This window comes from Uloborus diversus, chromosome 5 (assembly GCF_026930045.1).
Source record: "Uloborus diversus isolate 005 chromosome 5, Udiv.v.3.1, whole genome shotgun sequence".
NCBI lineage: Eukaryota > Metazoa > Arthropoda > Arachnida > Araneae > Uloboridae > Uloborus > Uloborus diversus.
In genome coordinates, this window is record NC_072735.1 from 110,530,565 (window position 1) to 110,553,401 (window position 22,837).

The 22,837-nt window shown below is 34.5% G+C and overlaps 1 protein-coding gene across 1 annotated transcript in view; it reads right to left on the bottom strand.

Moving 5' to 3' along the window:
* The window catches only part of LOC129223416 (cytochrome P450 3A8-like), a 138,044-nt gene that overhangs the window by 58,439 nt on the left and 56,768 nt on the right, over nt 1-22,837 (bottom strand). The window contains exons 3-6 of the mRNA XM_054858014.1: nt 16,087-16,139; nt 13,057-13,153; nt 10,520-10,636; nt 9,408-9,496 (exon numbers count right to left, since the gene is read on the bottom strand). Of these exons, the coding sequence (XP_054713989.1) occupies nt 9,408-9,496; nt 10,520-10,636; nt 13,057-13,153; nt 16,087-16,139 (356 nt within the window). The remainder of the gene's footprint in view (nt 1-9,407; nt 9,497-10,519; nt 10,637-13,056; nt 13,154-16,086; nt 16,140-22,837) is intronic.

A 22,837-nucleotide genomic window follows, 5' to 3' on the forward strand; every position in this document is an offset into this window, starting at 1 on the left:
TGAGCAGGTTCAGAAATTATCTGTTCGCAGATCCCGGAGCCAAATTTAGAGGTTTTCTAAATCGCGGTCAAGAAGTAAAAGTTTTAATCGTAACTCAGGTAGTTATAAAAATTGTTGCTGGTACCATAAGACCTTTTCGGAGAATGCAACAAAAAGTAGACCCCCTTGTAGTTATAACCAGAAAAAAAACGAGTAAAGCTGTCAGTTGATGCGGCGTCAACCGTACAGAAATATTTAAATCGCCGACTTTTCATTAATGACGTAAATACAGGTTCAAGTTTTCTGGTTGATACAGGTAGTGATGTTAGCTGCGTGCCTAGATTTCATTTTAAAAGTCATAAAGTAAGCAATCTTGTTCTATCTGCTGCGAATAACACAAATATTAAGACTTATGGCGCAAAATTGCTAGCGGTAGATTTTGGGTTACGAAGGAAATTCACATGGCATTTTATAGTTGCAGATGTCAGTAAACCAATAATTGGTGCTGATTTTTTAGAAAACTATGGCCTAATTGTTGACATTAAACGAAAATCTCTTATTGACCCACTTACATCGCTAACCTCAAATGGTCGTACTTTAAAATCTTCGATACCGGCAATAAAAAGTATTTCTGGAAGTTCTAAATTTCATAAATTGTTGTATGAATTTAAAATTATTACTCAGCCCGCTGCAGGGTTGCAAAGTGAAATAAAGCATAATACATTGCATTATATTCAAACAACTGGTCCCCCGGTGCAAGCGCGAGCACGCCGTTTACATCCAGCTCAACTTAAAATTACGAAAAAGGAATTTGAGTATATGTTAGAGCGTGGCATTTGCAGACCTTCTCGAAGCAATTGGTAAAGCCCTCTACATATGGTTCCAAAAAAGTCCGGGGACTGGCGTCCAACTGGGGATTACAGGTTGTTGAATGAATTAACGCGTCAGGATAGATACCCTGTTCCGTATTTAAAAGATTTTGCACAGCAACTTCATGGTGCAAAAATATTTTCTAAACTTGATTTGTTAAAAGCGTACCACCATATCCCGGTAAATCCGGAAGATGTATGCAAAACTGCTATTATAACTCCGTTCGGATTATTCGAATTTCCGTTCATGAATTTCGGGTTATCGGGGGCCAGTCAGACATTCATGCGATTTATGCACGAAGTGGTGCGTGGCCTTAATTTCTGCTTTGTATATTTGAATGATGTTTTGGTGGCTAGTGCAGATCAAAAAGAACATGAAAAACACCTCAGAATTCTTTTTCAACGTTTCAAAGATTACGGGATAAAAATTAATGTTGCAAAATGCGTATTTGGGGTATCACAGGTAGATCTTCTTGGGCATTCAATAAATGAATCTGGTTTCAAACCTTTACCGGATCGCGTCAAAGCAATTTCAGAGTTTAAACTGCCAAAAACAGTAAAGAGTTTGCGAGCTTTTCTTGGAATGTTGAATTTTTATCATAGTTTCTTGCCAAAAGTCGCAGGGATACAAATTCCTTTAAATGAATATTTAAAAGGGAAAAATAAGAAAGCTAAAACTGAAATTAGTTTATCAGAAGAAGCGATTGCGGCTTTTAACAAATGTAAGGAGTTGTTGGCTAGTGCTACGCTTTTACATTACCCGTCAATGGATGCAAAATTAGCATTAATAACAGATTGTAGCAATTTTGCAATGGGTGCAGCTCTGCATGAGGTAACTCCCCAAGGTCTCAAACCGTTAGGTTTCTTTTCGCGTAAAATAACTTCAACGCAACAAAAGTATTCAACCTATGATCGAGAACTATTAGCGTTATATTGTGCAATAATACATTTCAGATATATGTTAGAAGCGCGCCCATTTGTGATCTATACAGATCACAAGCCTCTCACTTTTGCGTTTAGTCAGAAAAAACGATGCAAAAGCTTCCCCCCTGCGTTTACGCCAACTTGATTTCATTCGTTTTATCGAGGGAAAAGAAAATATCGTGGCAGATACGCTTTCACGAATCGAAGAAATTTCCATCCCCTCTACTGTTGATATGGAATCGTTGGCGAACGCGCAGTTTGAAGATTCGGAGCTTTTAAAAAAATTGAATGACGCAAGTGAAAGCCTATCGCTGCAAATTAAAAAATTTCCGGTTCCGAATTCGGATAAATTTTTACTTTGTGATATTTCAACTTCAAACATTAGACCTATTGTTCCTGACTCTTTTCGTAAAAAAGTATTTGATTCGTATCATAATTTGTCCCACCCTGGTATACGCGCTACGACAAAATTAATAGCTGCAAAATATGTTTGGCTAGGTATGAAAGCAGAAATAAAATTATATTGTCAGGCTTGTTTAGTATGTCAGCGAACTAAGGTTCACCGGCATACGAAATCCCCATATGGTAACTTCCCGCTTCCTGACGGAAGATTCAAACATATTCATGTCGATTTGATAGGGCCGTTATCAATTTGTCGGTGTTATACTTATTGCGTGACAATTGTTGATCGCTTTACGCGTTGGCCGGAGGTTACTCCGATAACTGATATATCCGCAGAAACTATAGCTAAAGCTTTATATTTTTCTTGGATTGCTCGTTTCGGTGTTCCTTCAGTCATTTCTAGTGACCAGGGCAGACAATTTGAATCCTCGCTATTTAAATCATTTGCAAATTTGTTCGAAATTAAACTAAGTAGAACGTCAGGTTATAATCCGAAATGTAATGGCATGGTCGAAAGACTGCACCGTCCATTAAAACAGGCTATTAGTTGTGTTTCAAGTGCGGCATGGGTAGATGCCCTACCTAGGCTGTGGGACGAAGGCATAAAAGATGCTTAAAAACATGGTTTCGTTTGCCAACTTCGGGAACTACGAAAAGTGATATTTTTCTGAATCCTTAGTGTCTACAGATGAAAAAACCTAATGTTCACAAAAAAATAGTGTCCCATTATTTTTTTACAGACCATTAAAGATACATGAAAAGGAGTGAAACTGACAAGCAAGAAGCAGACAAATTTTAAATACTTAAAAAATATTATACATTTAAAATATTATGCATGTACGTTAAAAACATTATGTATATACATCAAAAAATAGTTTTTTTCAAGAAGCAAACTCTTCATTCTGAAATATCATCGTCAGAATCACTGAATTCATTCATTCTGTTTTTGCGTATGGAGTTATTTTCCTCCTGAGAAATTATACAGCTACAGTCACTAGAGGAAAATTATGTGCATGGACAATTTTACGTCTTGCATGTACTACATCTCTTCGAAGAACACAGAGTTTTCGGGCATGTACATTAGACTAGTTCTTGAACATTATCTGATGCAATGGAAATAGTGCTAAATTGTATTTCAATACTGCCCGCATTTATAGTCCATCCAATGTTCTGATGAACTGGGAGCATTGATTAAATCAGTGGTGCTCAACCTACAGCCCGAGGATCAAATGATGACCCATGTGCCCCGTCGTTGTATTTAGTGTTAAAAACCGAAAAATATATTCTAAAACCTTCCAAAAATACTAGTAATCTTTTTTCGGTGTTATGAATTTTGAAGTCAAGTAGTCATAAATTGATTTCTGAAACACAGATGCAATAAAATAAGCATGTAGTAATTTAAACAGCAATTTTGGTTTGTTATTGTCTTTTGTTTCCCTTGTTTTCCCATGTTATTTAAAAAAACTTAAATCATATAAATAAATTTGATATTTGTTCTGGTCCACGAGATTCCTATTAATGTGAGTTGTCGCCAGCAGGTAAAAAAAAAGGCTATTCACCACTGGATTAAATTATTCAAGCATCAGCAATGAATATTTGCTTGATAGTTAGAGGACAAACGAGGGGATAGGGTAAGAGTCACAGTTCGGAATTGGTTCTTTTTCACTCCAGCTTCGCAGCCCTGGTAAAAACATTTGCGCTTTAAATTCATTTCATTATGATTCAGTCATATTAATCTCTGACTTTCATCAATGTTAAGTCTACGAGATATGATATTTCTACATTTATTAATAACTTTCATTTTTATTTCTTGTCACCAAAAATTGAGAATGTATTCAGAATCTACTCCATTTTGGTGACATAAAATAATTTTTCGCGTTGTCGTTAATGTTAAAAAAAAAATTTAACTGTCGAAAATTGCCCTTAAATGACTAATTAAAAAAAATTTTGTAAAAATATTCTCATCAAGAGCTTTTTCCAACAAAGTTTTTCTTAAACAAATCCGTCTTTAGGTTCGCATTTTATATTTGCCTTAAATTTTTCCCGCAAGCGCTAATATAAAGTGCTTTGAACTGTTCAAAATTGAACGAAAAAATATTCAAATCAAAAAATGAAATACTGGCATGAGGTGTCATCGGGAAGATCTAAAAAAAAAAAAAAACCACGACTTCCTTTTACTCCAATTTAATGTTATTTTCCCATTATTGGCAATTTTAATGTGATTCAGTAGTTTACTCTCTGATAATCACCAACAGTGGCGAAAGAAACCAGATTAAAAAAAAAATCGCCAAATTTGTAAACTTGGCGACCAAAAGACTGGCGATATATTGCCAAGTGTCCTCCAAATTGTAACACCACTTGAGTTTACATCGAAATTAACAATGATTTCCTCCAAAAAAGTGGCAAAAGACCCCTTTAGAAACACCCGAATGCAACCAAAAGGGAAGGTGCACAACTAGACCTCACTAGGAGTCTACGTACCAAAGTTCAACTTTCTAGGACATACCGTTCTTGAGTTATGCGACATACATACGCACATCCGCACATACATACGTACATACGGACGTCACGAGAAAACTCGCTGTAATTAACTCGGGAATCGTCAAAATGGATATTTCGTGTATCTAGGCACTTATCCACGTGAGGTCGAGTCGAGAAAAAAAAACTCAACATTCATTCGGGGCTGAGCAAAATGGAAATTGAGGTAATTTTTGAGTGAAATTTTTTTTCGCGAATACAATACTTCCTTTTTTGTAAAAGGAAGTAAAAAAGTTTGTTTGAATCGAACGATTTGTTAATTTTTTTTCTTTGGGGGGGGGGGGGGGAGCACATAGGTCGACCGACAGACACATATTTTCCCCATCTCAAACCCCTACTTTTGAATTTGATATTTATTTAATTATTTTATCTATTTTTTTTTACTTATCTTTTGTACTAAGCAATATTTTTACGATACATTAACCTTAGCACAGTAAACCACCTTTTATGTCCTTTTTTTACTTTCTTCTATATCTAATATATAGAAGAAAGTATTGGATTCGTGCAAATTTTCGAATTTCGAATTTTGACGGATTCGAACGTTTTGAGGTGTGCTGAGTCCATTTCGACCATTTTTGGAAAATGTCTGTCTGTCTGTATGTGTGTGTGTATGTGTGTGTGTATGTGTGTGTGTATGTGTGTCACGTCTGTGTGTGACCAGTTTTTTGTGGCCGCTCTACAACAAAAACTACCGCATGAAATCGAACGAAATTTGGTACACATATGTGCCCCTATGTGAACTTGTGCCCATTAGTTTTTGGCGCGAATTCCTCCAAGGGGGGTGGAGCAATGGGACGTTTTTCGAGTTACGCGTGCTTGCTATTACTCAGGAAGTAACTGGCGGAATCAAACAAAATTTGGTCCATATGTTGGTATTAACAGGAACAGGTGCTGATTCAATTTTGGTGTCAATAACGCAAACGGGGGTTGAGCTATGGAACGTTTTTTGTCGTCAATTGTGACTGCTGTATCTCAAGAAATAATGAACGGAATGAAAGAAAAATTTATCGGCAAGTAGCCCTTAGTGGGTATAAGAACTGATTTTATTTTTGTGTCAACAGCTAAAAAGGGGGTAGCGCAATCACTCGTTCTTTTTTTCCATTTTGAGTGTCCTATCTCAAGAAGTAATGCTACGTTCTGGTTGAAATTTGGAATATATGTGAATCCATGTGTAAACAGGCTTTGGTTCAATTTTGACGCCGATCGCTCCAAGAGGTGTTGATTTTTTTTTTTTTTTTTTTTTTTGCGAATAAAAATATTTTTATTAATGCAACAATAAGAAAGATAAATCGTAATAGATTGTCGTCTGCGTATTTCTCGTGATTTTAATTGTATGGAAATGATAGGAAATATTATCTCAATGATTTAAAATTTTTAACTGTTGCCATCTTATGTTTGTTAACAAATAAAATATTTGTAATTAATTCAAGCAAGGCTTTTAAAAAAACTTTCAATTTTCGCTCTTTGCTTTGCTTTTGCAATAATTCAGACATTGGGATAGTCGTCAAGTTTTTGCATGTGTAATTTTGTTTTTGTTGGGAATATTGCTTCCTCGTCAAGCATGGGGTGGGATCAGAAAAAAAAAAAGAAAAATATAGAAGAAAGTTTCGTGATGGCCACAACATACTAGTTTTATTTTATATTACCTTGACGAGAAAGTAGGCTAAAATGAGCTCAAAATATCGTCTGTAATCAAAAAGAAATATTATTAAAAAAGGAAAAGATAAAACATCGTGATGTGAAATACACTTTTTAGTTTTCAATTTATCGTCTGCTAATGTTTAATTTTATAATATTTTTTAAACATCGATGGCATCTGTTAGAGTTGTTTATGTTCTTAAGATTTTGTAGGTCAATTATTGCTATTCGGTGATTCATTAATATCTTTTTTGTGAAGTAAAGTGCCTTCTAATGTTTTGTACTTAACAATGTCTATGTGCGCTGGCTCTAGTGTAATAAACGAAATCTTGAGATGAAGATCATTCACAGCTGCGGATTGATACAATTTTTGATTTCCTTTTAGTTACAAAATCACTAAGCGAAAGTAAGTTATTTAAAACGTAGTAATATATTTTGCAACGAAAAATTGAGCAAAACAGTAAAATTTCGGGTGGAAAACTGTTTATTAAATTTTTAGATTATAAATATTGTGTTTACTAGCGCCATCTAGAGACAATTTTTTTTGTGTAAGTGCTAACAGTCCACGAAACATAGTTCCTATTTCAATTACTAATTAAAACTTAATGAGACAATTCCAGTTTGTGAACATTGTATTTTTCTATTGAGTTCATCATTTATAATAGATTTCAAGCAAGTTCACGTAGTCCCTAAGATTGGTAAACGAACTTGAACGATATTTGCACTCGGCCCATAGACTAACCCTCAGTGCTTCTCGGATTGAGAGCAGTCTACAGGGAAGATTTATTAGCGTCTTCAGTCGCCGAGCTCGTCTACGGTGAGACACTTCGTTTGCCTGGAGATTTCGTCATGGAATCGAAACTGCCGGTTCTGAGTCCGACTTTTCTGCAGCATCTGCAAGGGATAATTGGATCGCTTCGTCCGACCCCAGCGTCACGACATGGTATTCCTAGAGTTTTCATCCCCAAGGATTTGGACTCGTGTACCCACGTCTTTTTGCGACATGACGCGGTGCGACGACCTCTTCAGCCGCAGTATGACGAACCCTTCCCTGTGGTGAAACGGATGGTCAAGGACTTTGTAATATCCGTGAAAGGTTTGGATAAGACTGTTTCTATCGACAGGTTAAAGCCGGCATATTTACTTAACCAGGATTTGTGCCCGGATATTTCAACTCCGACTCCTGTTCCAGTGACGACGCGTTCTGGACGACAAGTTCGCTTTCCAGATTCGTCTCTCCCTAACTGTTCGAGACTCAGAGGGGAGTATTGTAGAGGACTTATTATTTTTGCATATTCAGTCGAATTTGCATGTAATTTTACTTTATCCTGGAAAGATTAGCCACCGAGTGAGTGGCAACAGCAAAAACATTTATTGATAAGCGAATCGCTTATTTGCTAGATTCTGTCTCCTACTTGCATGCCTGCTAGTGGCAGGATGTACGACGTCTATGTTTTTAAATTGTAAATAAAATAGTTTTATTTTATACTCAAGTATTTTTCATATGTTCGCGGCCAATCGACCTCGCGACAGTAGAAATATAGCGACTAACAAGGGTTTTAAAGTTTCATGTGTGCATAGAGTGTGGTTTTTCAAATTGCACGAGTTTTTCTAGTGCGTTTTTACGTATTACAGCAAGCCATTTTCATTTAATTTTCAATAACAATGAAAAATATCAATATTTTTTCTTTTACTTGGCCAACATATCATTCTTCTGAGAGGGCGATGTGTTCTAATCAACTTTTCTGCACGACCCCACTAATTTTAAACTCGAATATATCCCTATAATCTGGTTGAAAAGGTTTTAATATTTTGTGTTAGTATTGGTTTTTCACAGGAGATTATTTCTCTTAACGCAATGCAGGATACTTGGGGTCCATATTAAAAAATAGGTTTCTCGTGTTTTCTCTATCCCCCTCCCCCCCCAAACTTTCAATGTCTTAACTCTGCATCTTATTTTAACCTTTTTGCAATTGGAAGTATGTATCTAGAACTAACGGGTGTAAAAATAGTGGCCTTGCAGATTAAACGAGAGCACGCTGTACATTACACTGTAACATGTAAAATAAAATTATTAAATACATACAGGGCGGTTATAAAATAACGTGAGGTGCTCAGAGCCCTCTAGCAAGTGAAATATTGGACGAAACATTGCCAAATTTCATGGGCGTACATAGCAGACCATGGGATTTCGATTTCTGCAGTTTAAAAAGAAAGTACTAAAAGTCGCCACCAGGGGGAATTTTGGCGCTGCAAAAGTGGATTACTTGCAAATATTAAAGAATTAAATTCCAAAAAATGCAGCACACATCAAGTTTTTCGCTACAAATAATTGTTGCTTACAAATGAGGTTCAATAAGACCAACAAGAAATTTCAATTTGTAACAAGAGAAGAATTTTACAAAAGTCGTCAGGAAGAAATTTCGGCGGGGTAGCAAGGATTTCTTTTTGAATAATATTCATGTAAGATGGTGCACCACCTCATGTTGGGCTTTAGGTACTGAGCGTATGGCGGCAACATTTCCTTGATAGCAGTTTTATTAGTCATGCATTTCCTACGTTATGGAGACCGTGGTCACCCAATCTTTCACCTAGTGATTTTTAACCATGGGGATTTCGTAACGGTGTTGCGTATCTGCGACATGTTCCCGATATCTCAACTTTCAAACTAGAAAAATGTTATAGGTAAGCGAAATTAATCCCCCCCCCCCCTCCCATAGAGGTGTGGAAAATATTGTGCATTGTATGCAGTACCTGGAAAATCTCGATGTTGGTCATATTAAACCTCATTTGTTGGTAAAAATCATATTTTGTGAATAAAATTGATGCATATTTTATCAGTTAGCATTTAATCCTTCAATAGCCACAGTAATACACCTTTTCAACGCCAAAATTTCCCCAGGTGGCTATTTTTGGTACTAATTTTTTTATTTCAGAAATCGAAATTCCATGGCCTACTGTGTATGCCCATGAAATTTGGCAATGTTTCGTCCAATACTTCACTCGCTAGAGGGCTCTGAACATGTTACGTTATTTTTCAACTCTTTTCGTTCTTACTTTTTAACGTCGACAGACGCCCCGTCTTTTGCTAACTCTTTAAAGTTATTCACACAGGTCTTCGAGCAATCCTTGAAAATATCTACCATCTGAAAATACATGTAACAGTTATTTGGCACAAGAAAATCAGTAATACTACTCTTTTTCTATCTTGTGTGAAAGCTGTTTTTCTCAACTGATTTGATTTACTGTTTACTATTAAAGGCGCCCCGAACTTAAAATTTTTGGATGGGCGAAAATATACAATTTGCCAAATGAAACTCTAAATTTTTGCCGAATGATGATGGTTTTTTTCAAATAGAACTCCAAAATTTGTGAAATGATGATAATTTTGCCGAATCGTCAGACAAAATTTGCGGGAAAAGGAAATTTTTGGAAGGTTACAGTGACCTTAGGTGACCTCTCATCAGGGCACCAATTTTAGAAAGGCATTTTTTGAAAATAGTTAAATAATCAAAATCAATGCTCTATTGATAACATGTACACATTTTATTAAATGCCTGGAATGCCTAGTCTTGAAGTATCACTAAATTAATTAATCTATTCAGCACTTTTTAAATCAAAAATATATGTAATACAAAACTACGAATGAATTGTATATTTAGAGCAATTTCACACTTAAATAGAAGTTCTATTGAACCATGTACCATTTCTTGATATGCTAGGAAACCTGTGGCATTAGGAAATCTACGCAATGTATTTTCTAATGATTTTATAGCCAATATTGCTTACAATTGTTTTTACTATTTAGTAGTCTCATAAGACTCATAGCTTTTTGATGGAAGAATTTATGTTTTAAACTATACTACAAGACTCACTTAACACATGAAGTGTAAATTGCTTTATATGCGTCTTTTATTCACAAATTCATTTTTCTTTTTTACTCATGTCTTCATTCGTGGGAAACACTTGGTTAAACTTGATCGAATGTAAAAATGATCTTGAATGTCGTTTCATTTTGATTGTAGTTTAACTTTAAGAGACGCGATTAATAAAACGAAAAATCTAGATGTTTTATCCCTATCAAATAATGTTACTAAAATTTATAGACTATATTTATTCTAAACGTTTCTACTAAACCGTTTTAATTAAAAACAAAGATGATGGTTTACCTTTTTAATTTTCCCAGTAGAAAAAGTGGGGGAGATAATAGTCCGAATGCGCTTCCAATCTTCACCTTTCAAAAGGGAAACCATTTTATCTACAATTGGATTTCCAGTTTCGAAGTTCTAGGGGGAGAAAATATAGTATTCAATAATATTTCTCTTAAAATCAGTTCATGATGTTCTTGTCTTAAATTAAAGAAAAATCTAGTATAATTACTATATTATGTCTCCAAAATTTTTTTAGTCTAAGACTTGGGGGGGGGGGGGGTACTCCCCACCCCCGTTCGCTATTACTTACCAACCCCTGGGAGCTCAAGCAGTTGCGTTCGGATCACGTCTAGCAATCCGAACTTGCCGTTCTTAATCACCATATAACTAACAACATCATTATAATCCAGCAGATGCGATCTCAATGCAGTAATATAGTATTCTCATAACTGCAACATATTCTTGGCATTAAACTTTTTGTCCCTGCATATGTTAAAAGAGTGAAACGATTTGGCCCAAAATTTTGGCGATTAAGCTAAAATTTCAAGTTTTAAAATATTCCTCACCGTACTGAATGGTTCAATTTCAAATAATTTTATTGAATAAGGATGGGTTTCGAAAAAAACTAAACCCAGAAAAAAATGTAAAATAAAGGTTTTTTAAAAAATCTATAAAAAATACAAAAATTGCTCTATCTTCAAAATTTTTTCATTCATCATATTTAAAATTAAATTTCCTACACAATAGTGCAAAAAATATCCGTCTGGCGCGATTGGTTCGGGATCTGTGAGGTCAAAAGTACTAAAAAGTGCTAAAAATAACATAAAGCAATCAATAACTTTTTTCTAATTAAAATATCAAAAATCGAAACCCGAGGTGCACATTTTCAGCAAAAACTGCACCTGTGTACCAAATTTCATCTTTCTAGGCCTTACCGTTTTCCCAAGATACGCGCCACAAACACACACACACAAACATCTTGTTTTATTATATGTATAGAAGTGCATAAATAGTATGCACAAATTTAGTTAAACAGCATCACTGCTACTTCAGTGTTATTTTAATCTAATCATAATCATAGCATTTAATCTCTTGCATTCTTTGCCTGAAATTTGAAACCTTTGGTATGACATTCAGCTCGACTTCTATACGTCATAACGTTTCATCAGTTTCGGTTAATAAAAGTATGGATCTCATTCCTCGTGATTTTGTTGTCGGCTTTGACTTTACGATTATTTCCCAATGAATGAAATCCTGATTCCATTCCCCCCCCCCCCTCACTGTGTTGCCATTTACCCCCAAAATTAGGGATAAATGAATACAGAGATCTCCTTCCTCTTGAGGTTGTTGTAGGCTTTGACTTTATAACTATTTCTTAGCGAATGAAATCTTGTTTCCATTTCCGTCACTGTGTTTCCATTTATCCCAAAAATTAGGGGTAAATGAAAGCAAAGATCTCTTTCCCCATGAAGTTGTTGTAGGATTTGACTTTATGATTACATTTTAGTGAATGAAATCCTGTTCCCATTTCCCTAGTGTGTTTCCATTTACTCCTTCAATTAGAAAGTAAATGAAAACAGGGATCCTCCCCCATAAGGTTGTTGTAGGCCGATATCCGTGGTCTACATAATCAGTTTAGAGTTAAACTCGTCATTCTCCCTACTTTTTGGAGGATTACATTTTAATGTAAATTGTACTTTTGCGTGTATCTTTTGTGTGATTTTACTTTTAAAATGATTTCAGATTACATTTAGAGGATTCAGCGCGTCGCATGCAATCTATCGGCCGTTGATTGAGTATTGTTGCTTTAAAGTTACTCAAGCCTGTAAACTGATTTTGAAGATGACTGTTATCGGCCTACAACAACCTCATTGGATATATATATATATATATATATATATATATATATATATATATATATATATATATATATATATATATATATATATATATATATATATATATATATATATATAGGAGATCACTGCTTTCATTTATCCCCTAATTTTTGGAGTAAATGGAAACACACTTAGGGAAATTGACATAGGATTTCATTCTCTAAGAAATAGTCATAAAGTGAAAGCCTGCAACAACCTCATGGGAGAAAGAGATCTTTGTTTTTTATCTATACCGTAACTTTTGGGGTAAATGGAAACACACTGGGGCAAATGGAAACGGGATTTCATTCTCTAAGAAATAGTCATGAAGTTAAAGCCTACAACAACCTCATGGGGAAGGAGATGCTTGAGTTAATTTAGCCCCTAATTTTTGTGATAAATGGAAACACACTGGGAGAATAGAAATAAGATTTCATTCTCTAAGAAATTGTCATGAAGTCAAAACGTACAACCAGGTATGTCTCAAACTAGTTTTAGATGTAATGAAGAAAATTTTACCTTTCAAGCAACCAAAAGTAAGAGATCTAAATTTAAAACATTAAAATTGTTTTCATTTACCCCAACTTTGTACTTAGTTTTACTTCCCGGTAAACAACATTCATATTGGAAGTATGATGCTGTACACATGGGAAATGTGCGTAATGTTTAATTACTCACCCTTCGTCCTGTAAAAGCGTGGAAATCCTTCACCAATATGTCCTTCAATAATCCTGGATCTCCTACTGATATAACTGGGATATTCCCTTCGTAATGCCTAAAATTGTTTGTAGAAAAATGTAACTGTTGAATGGATATTCAAAAAGTAAAGTATTTTATCAAGAGAAATTGTTTTATATTTTAACTTTACTGTTTATATCGTTGGCACCATGTTAAACTAACAAATGCGAAAATCACTAAATATATATATATATTTAGTGTTTTGACTCAGTGGCGTAGCTAGACCCGACTTTCGGGGGGGGGGTTACTTTTATATATATATATATATGTATATATATATATATATATATATATATATATATATATATATATATATATATATATGTATGTATATATATAGATATATATATATATGTATATATATGTATATATATATATATGTATATATATATATATATATATATATATATATATATATATCTATATATATAATTCTCTTACGTGCCGGCAAATGAAGGGGTGAATTTCTAAACCTCTGTTGGCAACACTTCGCCGATAAATCATGTAAACAAACTTCTACGTTGTTTTGAAATCTTGAATCACAGAATACTCAACGAACTTTTTTTTTTTTGAGATGAGTTTGAGTCGGGCTGTGGCCCATTTCAACCTTAATCAGCAAAGAAAAGCTCAAAGAAGGCAGGAAACCGTTCTTGAATCCAATTTAAGACGAGCCATTTCCAGAGTTGTATTCTCTGATTCGCTGCCGATAATTTTTAGCGGCTGGGGAATTTTCAGTCAGCAGTTCCTTCAACAGATCAGGTGCGTCACACAATGCCGGTAACCGCACCTTTCCGTCATGGCAACATTTAGTATATTTATTTGCAGTATTACGCTCTTTCTGCCAATAAAGAGCACCACAAAATTCGCATTCTTCACACATTGCTCCACAATCATGTTCATCGGCAATGTTGTTTTGAACGCGTAGGCGCTTTGAGCGTCGTCTATTCTCTGCTTCAGTACGACAGTTCAGTTCAAAATGAATAACCGAGAAAGAATTTACTTTATTCCTTTTATTCTCAGCTGAAAGGTTTCGCCAAATTTGTTTAGGGTTATAGTAGTTTTAGTATTGTGCAAGCAAAGTAGCCTTGGCGAGTTGTCGCGTTTTTAGTTAAACCATTTTTTGTTCGTGACGTGGCAAGGATTCAGAATAACAACAAGAAGGACAAACGTTTGAGAAAATATGTTTGGTGCTCTCTGAGCCTGTTTTTAGTCATGGCCAGCTCTATGTGGCATTATCAAGAACAAGATCTTTTGAAGCAGTGTCAGTTGTGGCTCCCAAACGGGACATTTTTAATTGTGTATATGAGGAAGTTTTCTCAGATTAGAATATATAAGAGTGTAAATATGTAAATATATAAGAGTGTAAATAATGTAAATACATCCCTCGGGGGAGCCTGTAACCCCTAGAGGGCGCGTCCCCAGGTGGCGGATAGGGGAATGCCTTCATTGGTTTTCCAATGGGTGGTAGAAGGGAAATAAAATACCTTCCGCGGACCAACAGGTAGAAGTGCAATCTCTCCAAAGCAATGACAGACACTTTTGTATCTATAATGGTAAAGTTGTGCACATTGCCAAGGCAGTCATCTTACATACAGCAAAGTTAAACTGTCGAAAATCTGGCTAAAGCAGACAAATTAACATTATGAACGTAATTTTCATATTGGTTAAATGGATGGTGACCTAAATGCAATTACCAACTTTAATTTTTACGGAAAATTTTAGCTAGGCTAATGTATTGGCATACAGCGAGCGAGCGAAGCGAGCATGGATCGCGAAGCGATCCACAGGGAACTGCGTAAGCAGTTCCGGGGGTTGGCGAGCGATAGCGAGCAGGGGGCGATAGCCCCCTAGTATATATATATATATATATATGTATATATATATATATATATATATATATATATGTATGTATATATATATATATATATATATATATATATATATATATATATATATATATATATATATATATATATATATGTATGTATAATCGCTTGGAATTTTTTCCTTTTCTTCTTTTTTTTTCTTTCTCTTCTCTCTTCTTTTTCTCTTTTTTTTTTGAGACTAACTTTTCGGGGGGGGTTTTGTCCCCAAAACCCCCCCCTTAGCTACGCCCCTGTTTTGACTCTCCTGGTGAAAATCACCAGGAGAAAATCACCAGGAGAGTCAAAACACTAAATGCAATTTTTTTCCATCTGACGCGATAAGTTATTTTCAATGTTTTAACCTTTATAGATAACTTCAAGTGTAAAACTATTGTTGGAAGAAGTTGTAACCAGTAGGTAGCTCTTTTAGAGTACGGCGAACCATCGAATTTGAAAGATGCGATTTTTCACATTCGTTAGTTTATCATGGTGCCGGTGATAAAGCTATTTTTAAATTCAATAAGCTGTCAAAAAACATGAAGTTTCGGTGAAATTTTCGAATGCTAATTTCTAAAGTTTTAAAACCCAGTTATTGTAAAGAACAACTAAAAATAACACCAGCATAAAGTTAAAATTGGCTGAATTTATTTAGGTACGTTCATTTAATGCGTTATAATTGGTATGTTAATCACTATGATCACATTTCTGAATTATTAATTTATATAGTTTTAGCTGCATTCAATTTCAGTAGTATTAATATTGTAATTAGGAGAAAATATTTTTTTTTCATTGAGAAACAGATAACTGCAACGTAAATCATGCTTAGTTTAAAAATCCTTACTTTTACTGTAGAAAATGTAAGATTTTATGTATGATGATCAAAAAACAATGTATGACCTATGTTTCTATTTTAAATAAAATAGAAATGATAATAAATGTAATGTTAGTAAGTTGAAATTGTTCCGGCCGGTGATTTACCGATATTTTTAAACAAAATTTTATGTTTTCTAAACAACGAAATTGAAATAATGACTTTCAAACGCAAGAAATTACACAATTTTATTTAGTCAGTTTGTATTAATTATGGCATAATTGAAAAACTTACCCGTAAAGTTTACCATATTTTTCGTATCTTTCAAGTTCCACATCATGGGCAGGCTGTAAAAATTAATGTTTTGATTAACTCATGAAGTTAAAAAAAGCAATTTTTGCTCAATTTTCTAAATTAAAATGAAAACTAAAAACGCGTAAAAAAGGGCATATACAGTCAAACTCACTCATAGCGAGGCCTGATTTAACGAGAACCCAGACTTGGTGAGGAAATTCGGAAGATTTGGTTGGTACTATGTTAAGTCTATAGTAGCATACCTAAGTCTATGGGAACCAGCGAAATCCGAAAAGACGGGTTTACGACCCCTCAGAGCAAGAATTGCACTGCGCAAATCATAAGTTATGAAGAGTAATATTTCTGTAAATATCTTCAGACATCATTGTCTATGGTCCACAACACAAGATCAATAATTTGAATATTGAGACTGTGAAAGCCATATTTTTTTCATCATGAATTAACTCACTCTCATTCTCTCGAGTTTTCTCGAAAATTTCTAATAGTTTTCAATTATAATTTATCGCAATATACCAGACAGCCCGGTTATAGCATCCAGAGACTGCAGTTTTGTTCTAATTAGAACTCCTCAGTCTGGACTAGTGACTAGCCGGGCTGAAGGCATAAGTCATCTCATTGAAGCTGAGAGCGCTAACAACCACGTACAGGGTGTCCAGCAAAGGACTTCCTGATTTCAAAATTAGATATCTCGAAAACAAAGGAGGATATTGGAATAAAATAAACGGTATGTTTATTGTGAAACCCATAAAAATCATATACAGGAACTCGAAAATTAATTTGAAAAATTGCCAACAGGTGGCGCTGCACAATGCAATTGCAATAGAAGTCTCCATAAATAGTGCTGCGAAGAGGTTAGTTGTTTCAGCACACTGTAAAAAAAATCCGGAAACGTTTCTGAGTATATCGTGCAGCTGTGGTTCATGAAAGTTTCAAAAACGTTTCTGAGTATTTCGGAATCCTCTTTCTGTAATGTCCAGAAACGTGTCTGAGTATTTCGGAATCCTCTTTCTGTAATGTCCAGAAACGTGTCTGAGTGTTTCGGAATCCTCTTTCTGTAATTTTCAGAAACGTTTCTGAGTATTTCGGAATCCTCTTTCCGTAATTTCCAGAAATGTTTCTGAGTATTCTGTGCAGCTGTGGTTCATGAAAGTTTCGAAAACGTTTCCGAGTATTTCGGAATTCTCCAAACAATTTTCAAAAACGTTTCCGAGAATTTCGGAATCCTTTTTCCGTGATTTTTTCTAAAACATAATTCTTTATTATAGTATTGCATACCATATCAGTTTCAATTCTTTCATATCTAAGAGCAATAATACAAGCAATTTTAGAATTATTCGTGGATTTTTTTTTTTTTTTTTGGAATTTCTAATGACAAATAGCATGGTTAACAGCATAACATATGCACAGTTATAAATTTTTGAAAAATTATGAAATAATCTAGTAGTTTCATTCCTAATCACAAAATCGTCGGGGAATTGGAGTGGGGGTACCTTCTGAAAAGTGGGGATTGTTTGTTAAACAATCTTAAACTTCAGTTTTTCTCTCAATATTTTCAAGACAAAACTATCAACATATTGTATTTTTAATGCAGAACTTAAAAACATATCTTGTATCAAACTTGATAGCTTTTATCTTCGGATAAAATTTGACAGGACTTACCTACCCTTCGCGTTCCGGAATTCGTTCACCTCAAGTCAATTTCTCTGACGAACAAAGTGTACCGAAAAGTACCAACAGAGAAATTGATGAATTTAAATATGACACCAAGTCCCCCTGCTGGAACCATTCGGGTTGATTCTTCCGTTCTTGCCCTTTTCCAGCTCATCACAAATATAAATACTTATTCAAAATAGGTTACTGATTTTATTTTTACAGTGTGCGCAAAATGCATTATATATTTTATTTATTAAAACATTGAACTCTATTACATGATTATTCCATTTCATATATACGAGAATAACCCCTCCCCCACCATAAAAGTGATGGTGCACCCATAAAATGCTATGAAGCGCCCCCCCCCCCCCCTTGAAAAAGCAACATCATATACATTATAAATCAAAGTATCACATACATTATAAATCAAAGTATCATATAAATTATAAGTCAAATACTTTAATATGGTGTAAAAGTACAAAATTATTTTATTAAGTCTTTTTTTTTTCTTTTTTTTTTTTTTTTTTTGCTTTTGGTAAAATTGAGGCTCGTAAAACGAAAAAAAAATGAAGACACTTTTAAATACATATATGTATCTATTTGTTAAATAAATTAATACACATTTAACTAATTTAAAGCGTTTCGCTAATGCAAATATTTAAAGAGATATCGTCATTGAGATAATACTGAAGCACTATGTTCCTAATTACAAGAGATAGTTTTTTTTTTTTTTACTTCATACAATCTAGCTACACTGTTTACAAGAGAATGAAAACATGCAACCTTAAAGACGAACTATCAAACCTGACAATTTGCATATTATAACATTTAATTCATAATGCTTGATACATAGCCAAATATTAACTGAGATTGACACATAAAAACAAAGTACACAATAACACATATTTAAATTTTTTTATAATCTTCAATTCATAAATTTTACAGAATAAAACTAGACACACTTGCACTTTAAATATGTGTTCTATGTAATGTAAAATATTTTCAAATTGCAATAGTTCACAACGAAAAAATAATACTGAAGAAAACAGTTTTTTTTTAACCAGATTTATATGAACTAAATCTCTTTAAAGTAATCGAGTTGCAAAGCGACTTACCTATTCGTCGGTGGTGGTCTTTTGCAGGCTTTGGTCACCAAAAAGGTGATTTTTATGACAGAATAAAATTCTGCCAACAAAAATTACCCATTTGGTAGAAAGAAGAAAAGTATCCAAGAAAAAAGTAAATTACCTACACAAGTTATGCGACGCAATGAATTTACATGGCGTCCTCTCGGTAGTTATTTGGTTTTCAATTTCAGTTTGTATTCCTTCCGCGAGCATGCGTCGAGAATTTGCACTTCGTACTTAAAAATAAGTGACATAGCTTCAAATTCAATCTTATGACGATACATATGCAAGAAAATATAAGACTTTAGAATTATCTTCAGTGAATTCATGCGAGGAACAAAACTTCTACTAATCCCCTTGATGAGTGTTACTTCGCATACATGAGTCAGCACTTGTTTTCATTGCGTGCTTTCGAAAGTTTCAGTTTAGATTTGCTGCTGGACTATAAAATTGTGAGCTGCGCATGCGTCGACTCTTACTTTCTTGCTATACGGGAAGCGTTTTTGATTATAGCAGAAAACTGCGGAGGGCGTACGAATCTGTGTATTACGGAAAACTTTTTTATATATTCAGAGAGTTTTCCGAGATTTTTTACAGTGCAGTTGTTTAGTCTCTCAGATATGCTTAAATATACGCTAGAAATTATCGTCCAACCTCTTCGCAGCACTATTTATGGAGACTTCTATTGCAATTACAGTGTGCAGCGCCACCTGTTGGCACTTTTTAAAACTAATTTACAAGTTCCTGTATATGATTTTTGTGGGTTTCACAATAAAAATACCGTTTATTTTATTCCAATATCGTCCTTTGTTTTCGAGATATTTAATTTCGAAACCAGGGATTCCTTTGCTGGACACCCTGTAGATAAAGTAAATTTATCTCACCAGCGAGTGTCCGCAGTATGGGTGCGGTTCGACTCGTGAATTGAAAGCAAAGCTTGGGTATTAAGCAATAAGTTGCCGCCCCTAAGCCAGGGCTAAGGCAAAACTATATCTACTATACCAGAAGGCACGATTATCTGGACCTGCCTTCAGCCCGGCTGTTGACTAATCCTGACTGATTAATTCTAACAAGAACGAAACTGCAGTCTCAGGATGTGATAGCTGAGCTAACTAGAATATTGCATGTACTTCTACCTTATCCCTGGCTTAGAGGTGGTAATTTACTGCAAAATACCCAAGCTTTGCTTTCAATTCACTCACAAGTCGAACAGCACCATACTGCGGACACTCGCTGGTGAGATAAATTTCCTTTATCTATCAGTTTGTTGGTGCTCTCAGCTTCAATGAGATGACTTATGTCCCCCTGTCCGGTTATTCACTAATCCAGACTGATGAGCTGTAATAAGAACGAAACTGCAGTCTCTGGATGTTAGAACCGGTCTGTCTGGTAAAGTGCATGCAGTTCTGCCTTGGTCCTAGCATCGAAATATTTCATTATTAATTTTTAGTATGATCCCGTCGCTGTCCCTTTCTGAAATTTTTGCCGCATGTTGTTGTTGTTGCTTATCTTTACTGTCTGACGGAGTCACATGTAGACCACATTAGTAAGCAAACAGAATTTTTTTTTTATATTTTTTTTCAGTTTATTAAAAAAAAAATCTACTTTTTCAAACATTCAAGGTCAAAGAATGCTTTTTATGACCTTGAAATATTAATTTCACATAACCTTGTCAAGTGACATATCATGAGAAAGCCTACTACAAGAGCTTTAAAATGACACCTAGTACGACACTCTAGTCCTATAGAAGCTGAGTAAAAGGAATTTTTGTAGGTACCGAAATGTCAATTTTTGCCATTTTTCGAGAACTTTGGGGTGCCTCACACAAAACTAACGATAAAAGCAACCTAAAAAAATTACTTTTTTTAATCATCATGTAGGTAGATTCATACCTGTAAATTTTAGTAGAATTATTTGACATGAATATTAAAAGTGGGGGGGTGGGAGGGTTTCGTTGATTTCACATGGAATGACCCTATAAATAAATATAGCAACTTGAATATTTAAGGGATATTACTAACTGACAAACTTTCAATGTAAATGCAAGAAATAATCCAATGCATTCGCAGATAAATAAATGTTCGATTTTATTTTTATTTTACCACGTCAAAAATATTCTACTTGCATTGAAATTATGTTGTACATAGAAATAATGCTAAATGCTTTTTAGGGTCACAATGTTATTTATGATGCAATTTATTGTTTAAGGTTTATTTTATTTACTGAATCAATTTACCGAACTCCGTCACCGTCAATTTAGCCATCTGATCGAAGTATTTAAAATCGAATAAAACATTTCAGACACACAATACTAATAAGCAGTAGCATGTTTTTAAAATCAGCAAAAAATTATAAATAATTTCTCTAAGTTTCATGAAGATTCAAAGATCCACACAGTCTCAGAATTTCTTACAGATTGTCTGTAAAATTTATGAGTGTGAGTTTTTAATAGCTATCAAATTACATGTGGGTGTTAAAAGGAAAAACATTGCGCGAATGCACTACATAACTATAAGTAAAGAAAAGCTATCAAAGAAAAAACTAGACCTCAATTTCTACTATTTGCAGAGCGATAAAATTGCTAGTTAAATTATAAATGCATGAACTGTTTGTTTCCTACGCCCCATATTTTTCCTTTTTATTCACAAGTATTTTGATAGCTATTAAAAGCTTACAATCACAAATTTTGCAGGCAATCTGTCAGAGATTCTGAAACACTATGGGGCTTTAAATCTCTATAAATCTTTTTAGAGAGATTATTTATACTTTACAGTTGATTTTAAAAACATAGTTCATTAAAACTTTTTATTTCATTAATTTTTATTTTGTCTTAAATGCTCAGAGCCGCCACCCCCCCCCCCCCAATTGACTTCACGAATCTATTGCCCCTTTGAAGAGCCAAATCACCCCCTCGTTGGGAACCACTGCTTTAGACGTGTTGTAGAAATCTAACGCGCATGCGTGAATTTTTGCTTTCACATTCATTCCGTTTGCCGGTCAACCCAAAGTAGTTTTGGTTGTAAAGTGCAAACAAATGCATGTGAGTGTGTTGATACGGTTTTTTTTTTAGTAAATTCACGTAATTAATGTTTCAGAATCTGGCTGTCCTGCTGTCAGAGACTATCAAGAAGACGTAGGTGCCTCTTTGAAATTAAAGCATTAGTTCGCGAGAGTCAAAATGACCTTGGGATTCAAAAATCGCATAACTTCAACGTTCGAATATGGTTAAACCTTTCAAACACAAGATGAATTTAAACTACCCTGAGCAGGAACAAAAGTTTCAAATTGTGAAATCTGTAAGTTTGTGATTATAATGAAACTTTTACGCGGTTCTGGGTTATTAAGATTCGGTGACGATCACAGATGCACTTGTACCTGTATGCAGAACCTGACGAAGATTCCCTCTAATGGTCGGATGTCGTATAGTTTTCGAAATGAAATGGTTCTACAGATTGCTTTGACAACGGAATGCGATTTGACAGTGTTAATAATTAAGTTTTGAGTCAAAGGTGTAAGGATGAAACATTTTCAGGAGAATACGACGCAACATTTATGACTGATGACAGAATTTAACTTTGAAACAAATTTTCATCTTCTCAAGTGTGTGATTTGAACGTGTCCCATGGTTCAAAGACGACAGAATTTTTAACAGCATAAGGAGGTAAGTGGACATTTTTCCTACTGAATGGTAGTCCGTTGTTTTTTGATCGCATTTCGTATTTTAATTATGAATGTAGACGTAATTAATCGTACACCTCGTTTCTGTTGCGATTCTGTATCATTGTGTTTATTTTCTGAAAAGATAGAACATAATTGAAATAACGAGGGAAATTTTTAACTATTCAATGCTTTTAGAAGTGTTTAAAAATACTATTTGGACAAAAATTGTTTTGCTCGTAAGTGATAATTTTTGCCCTACCTTAAAACATGTAAAATTGGACACGAAAGCC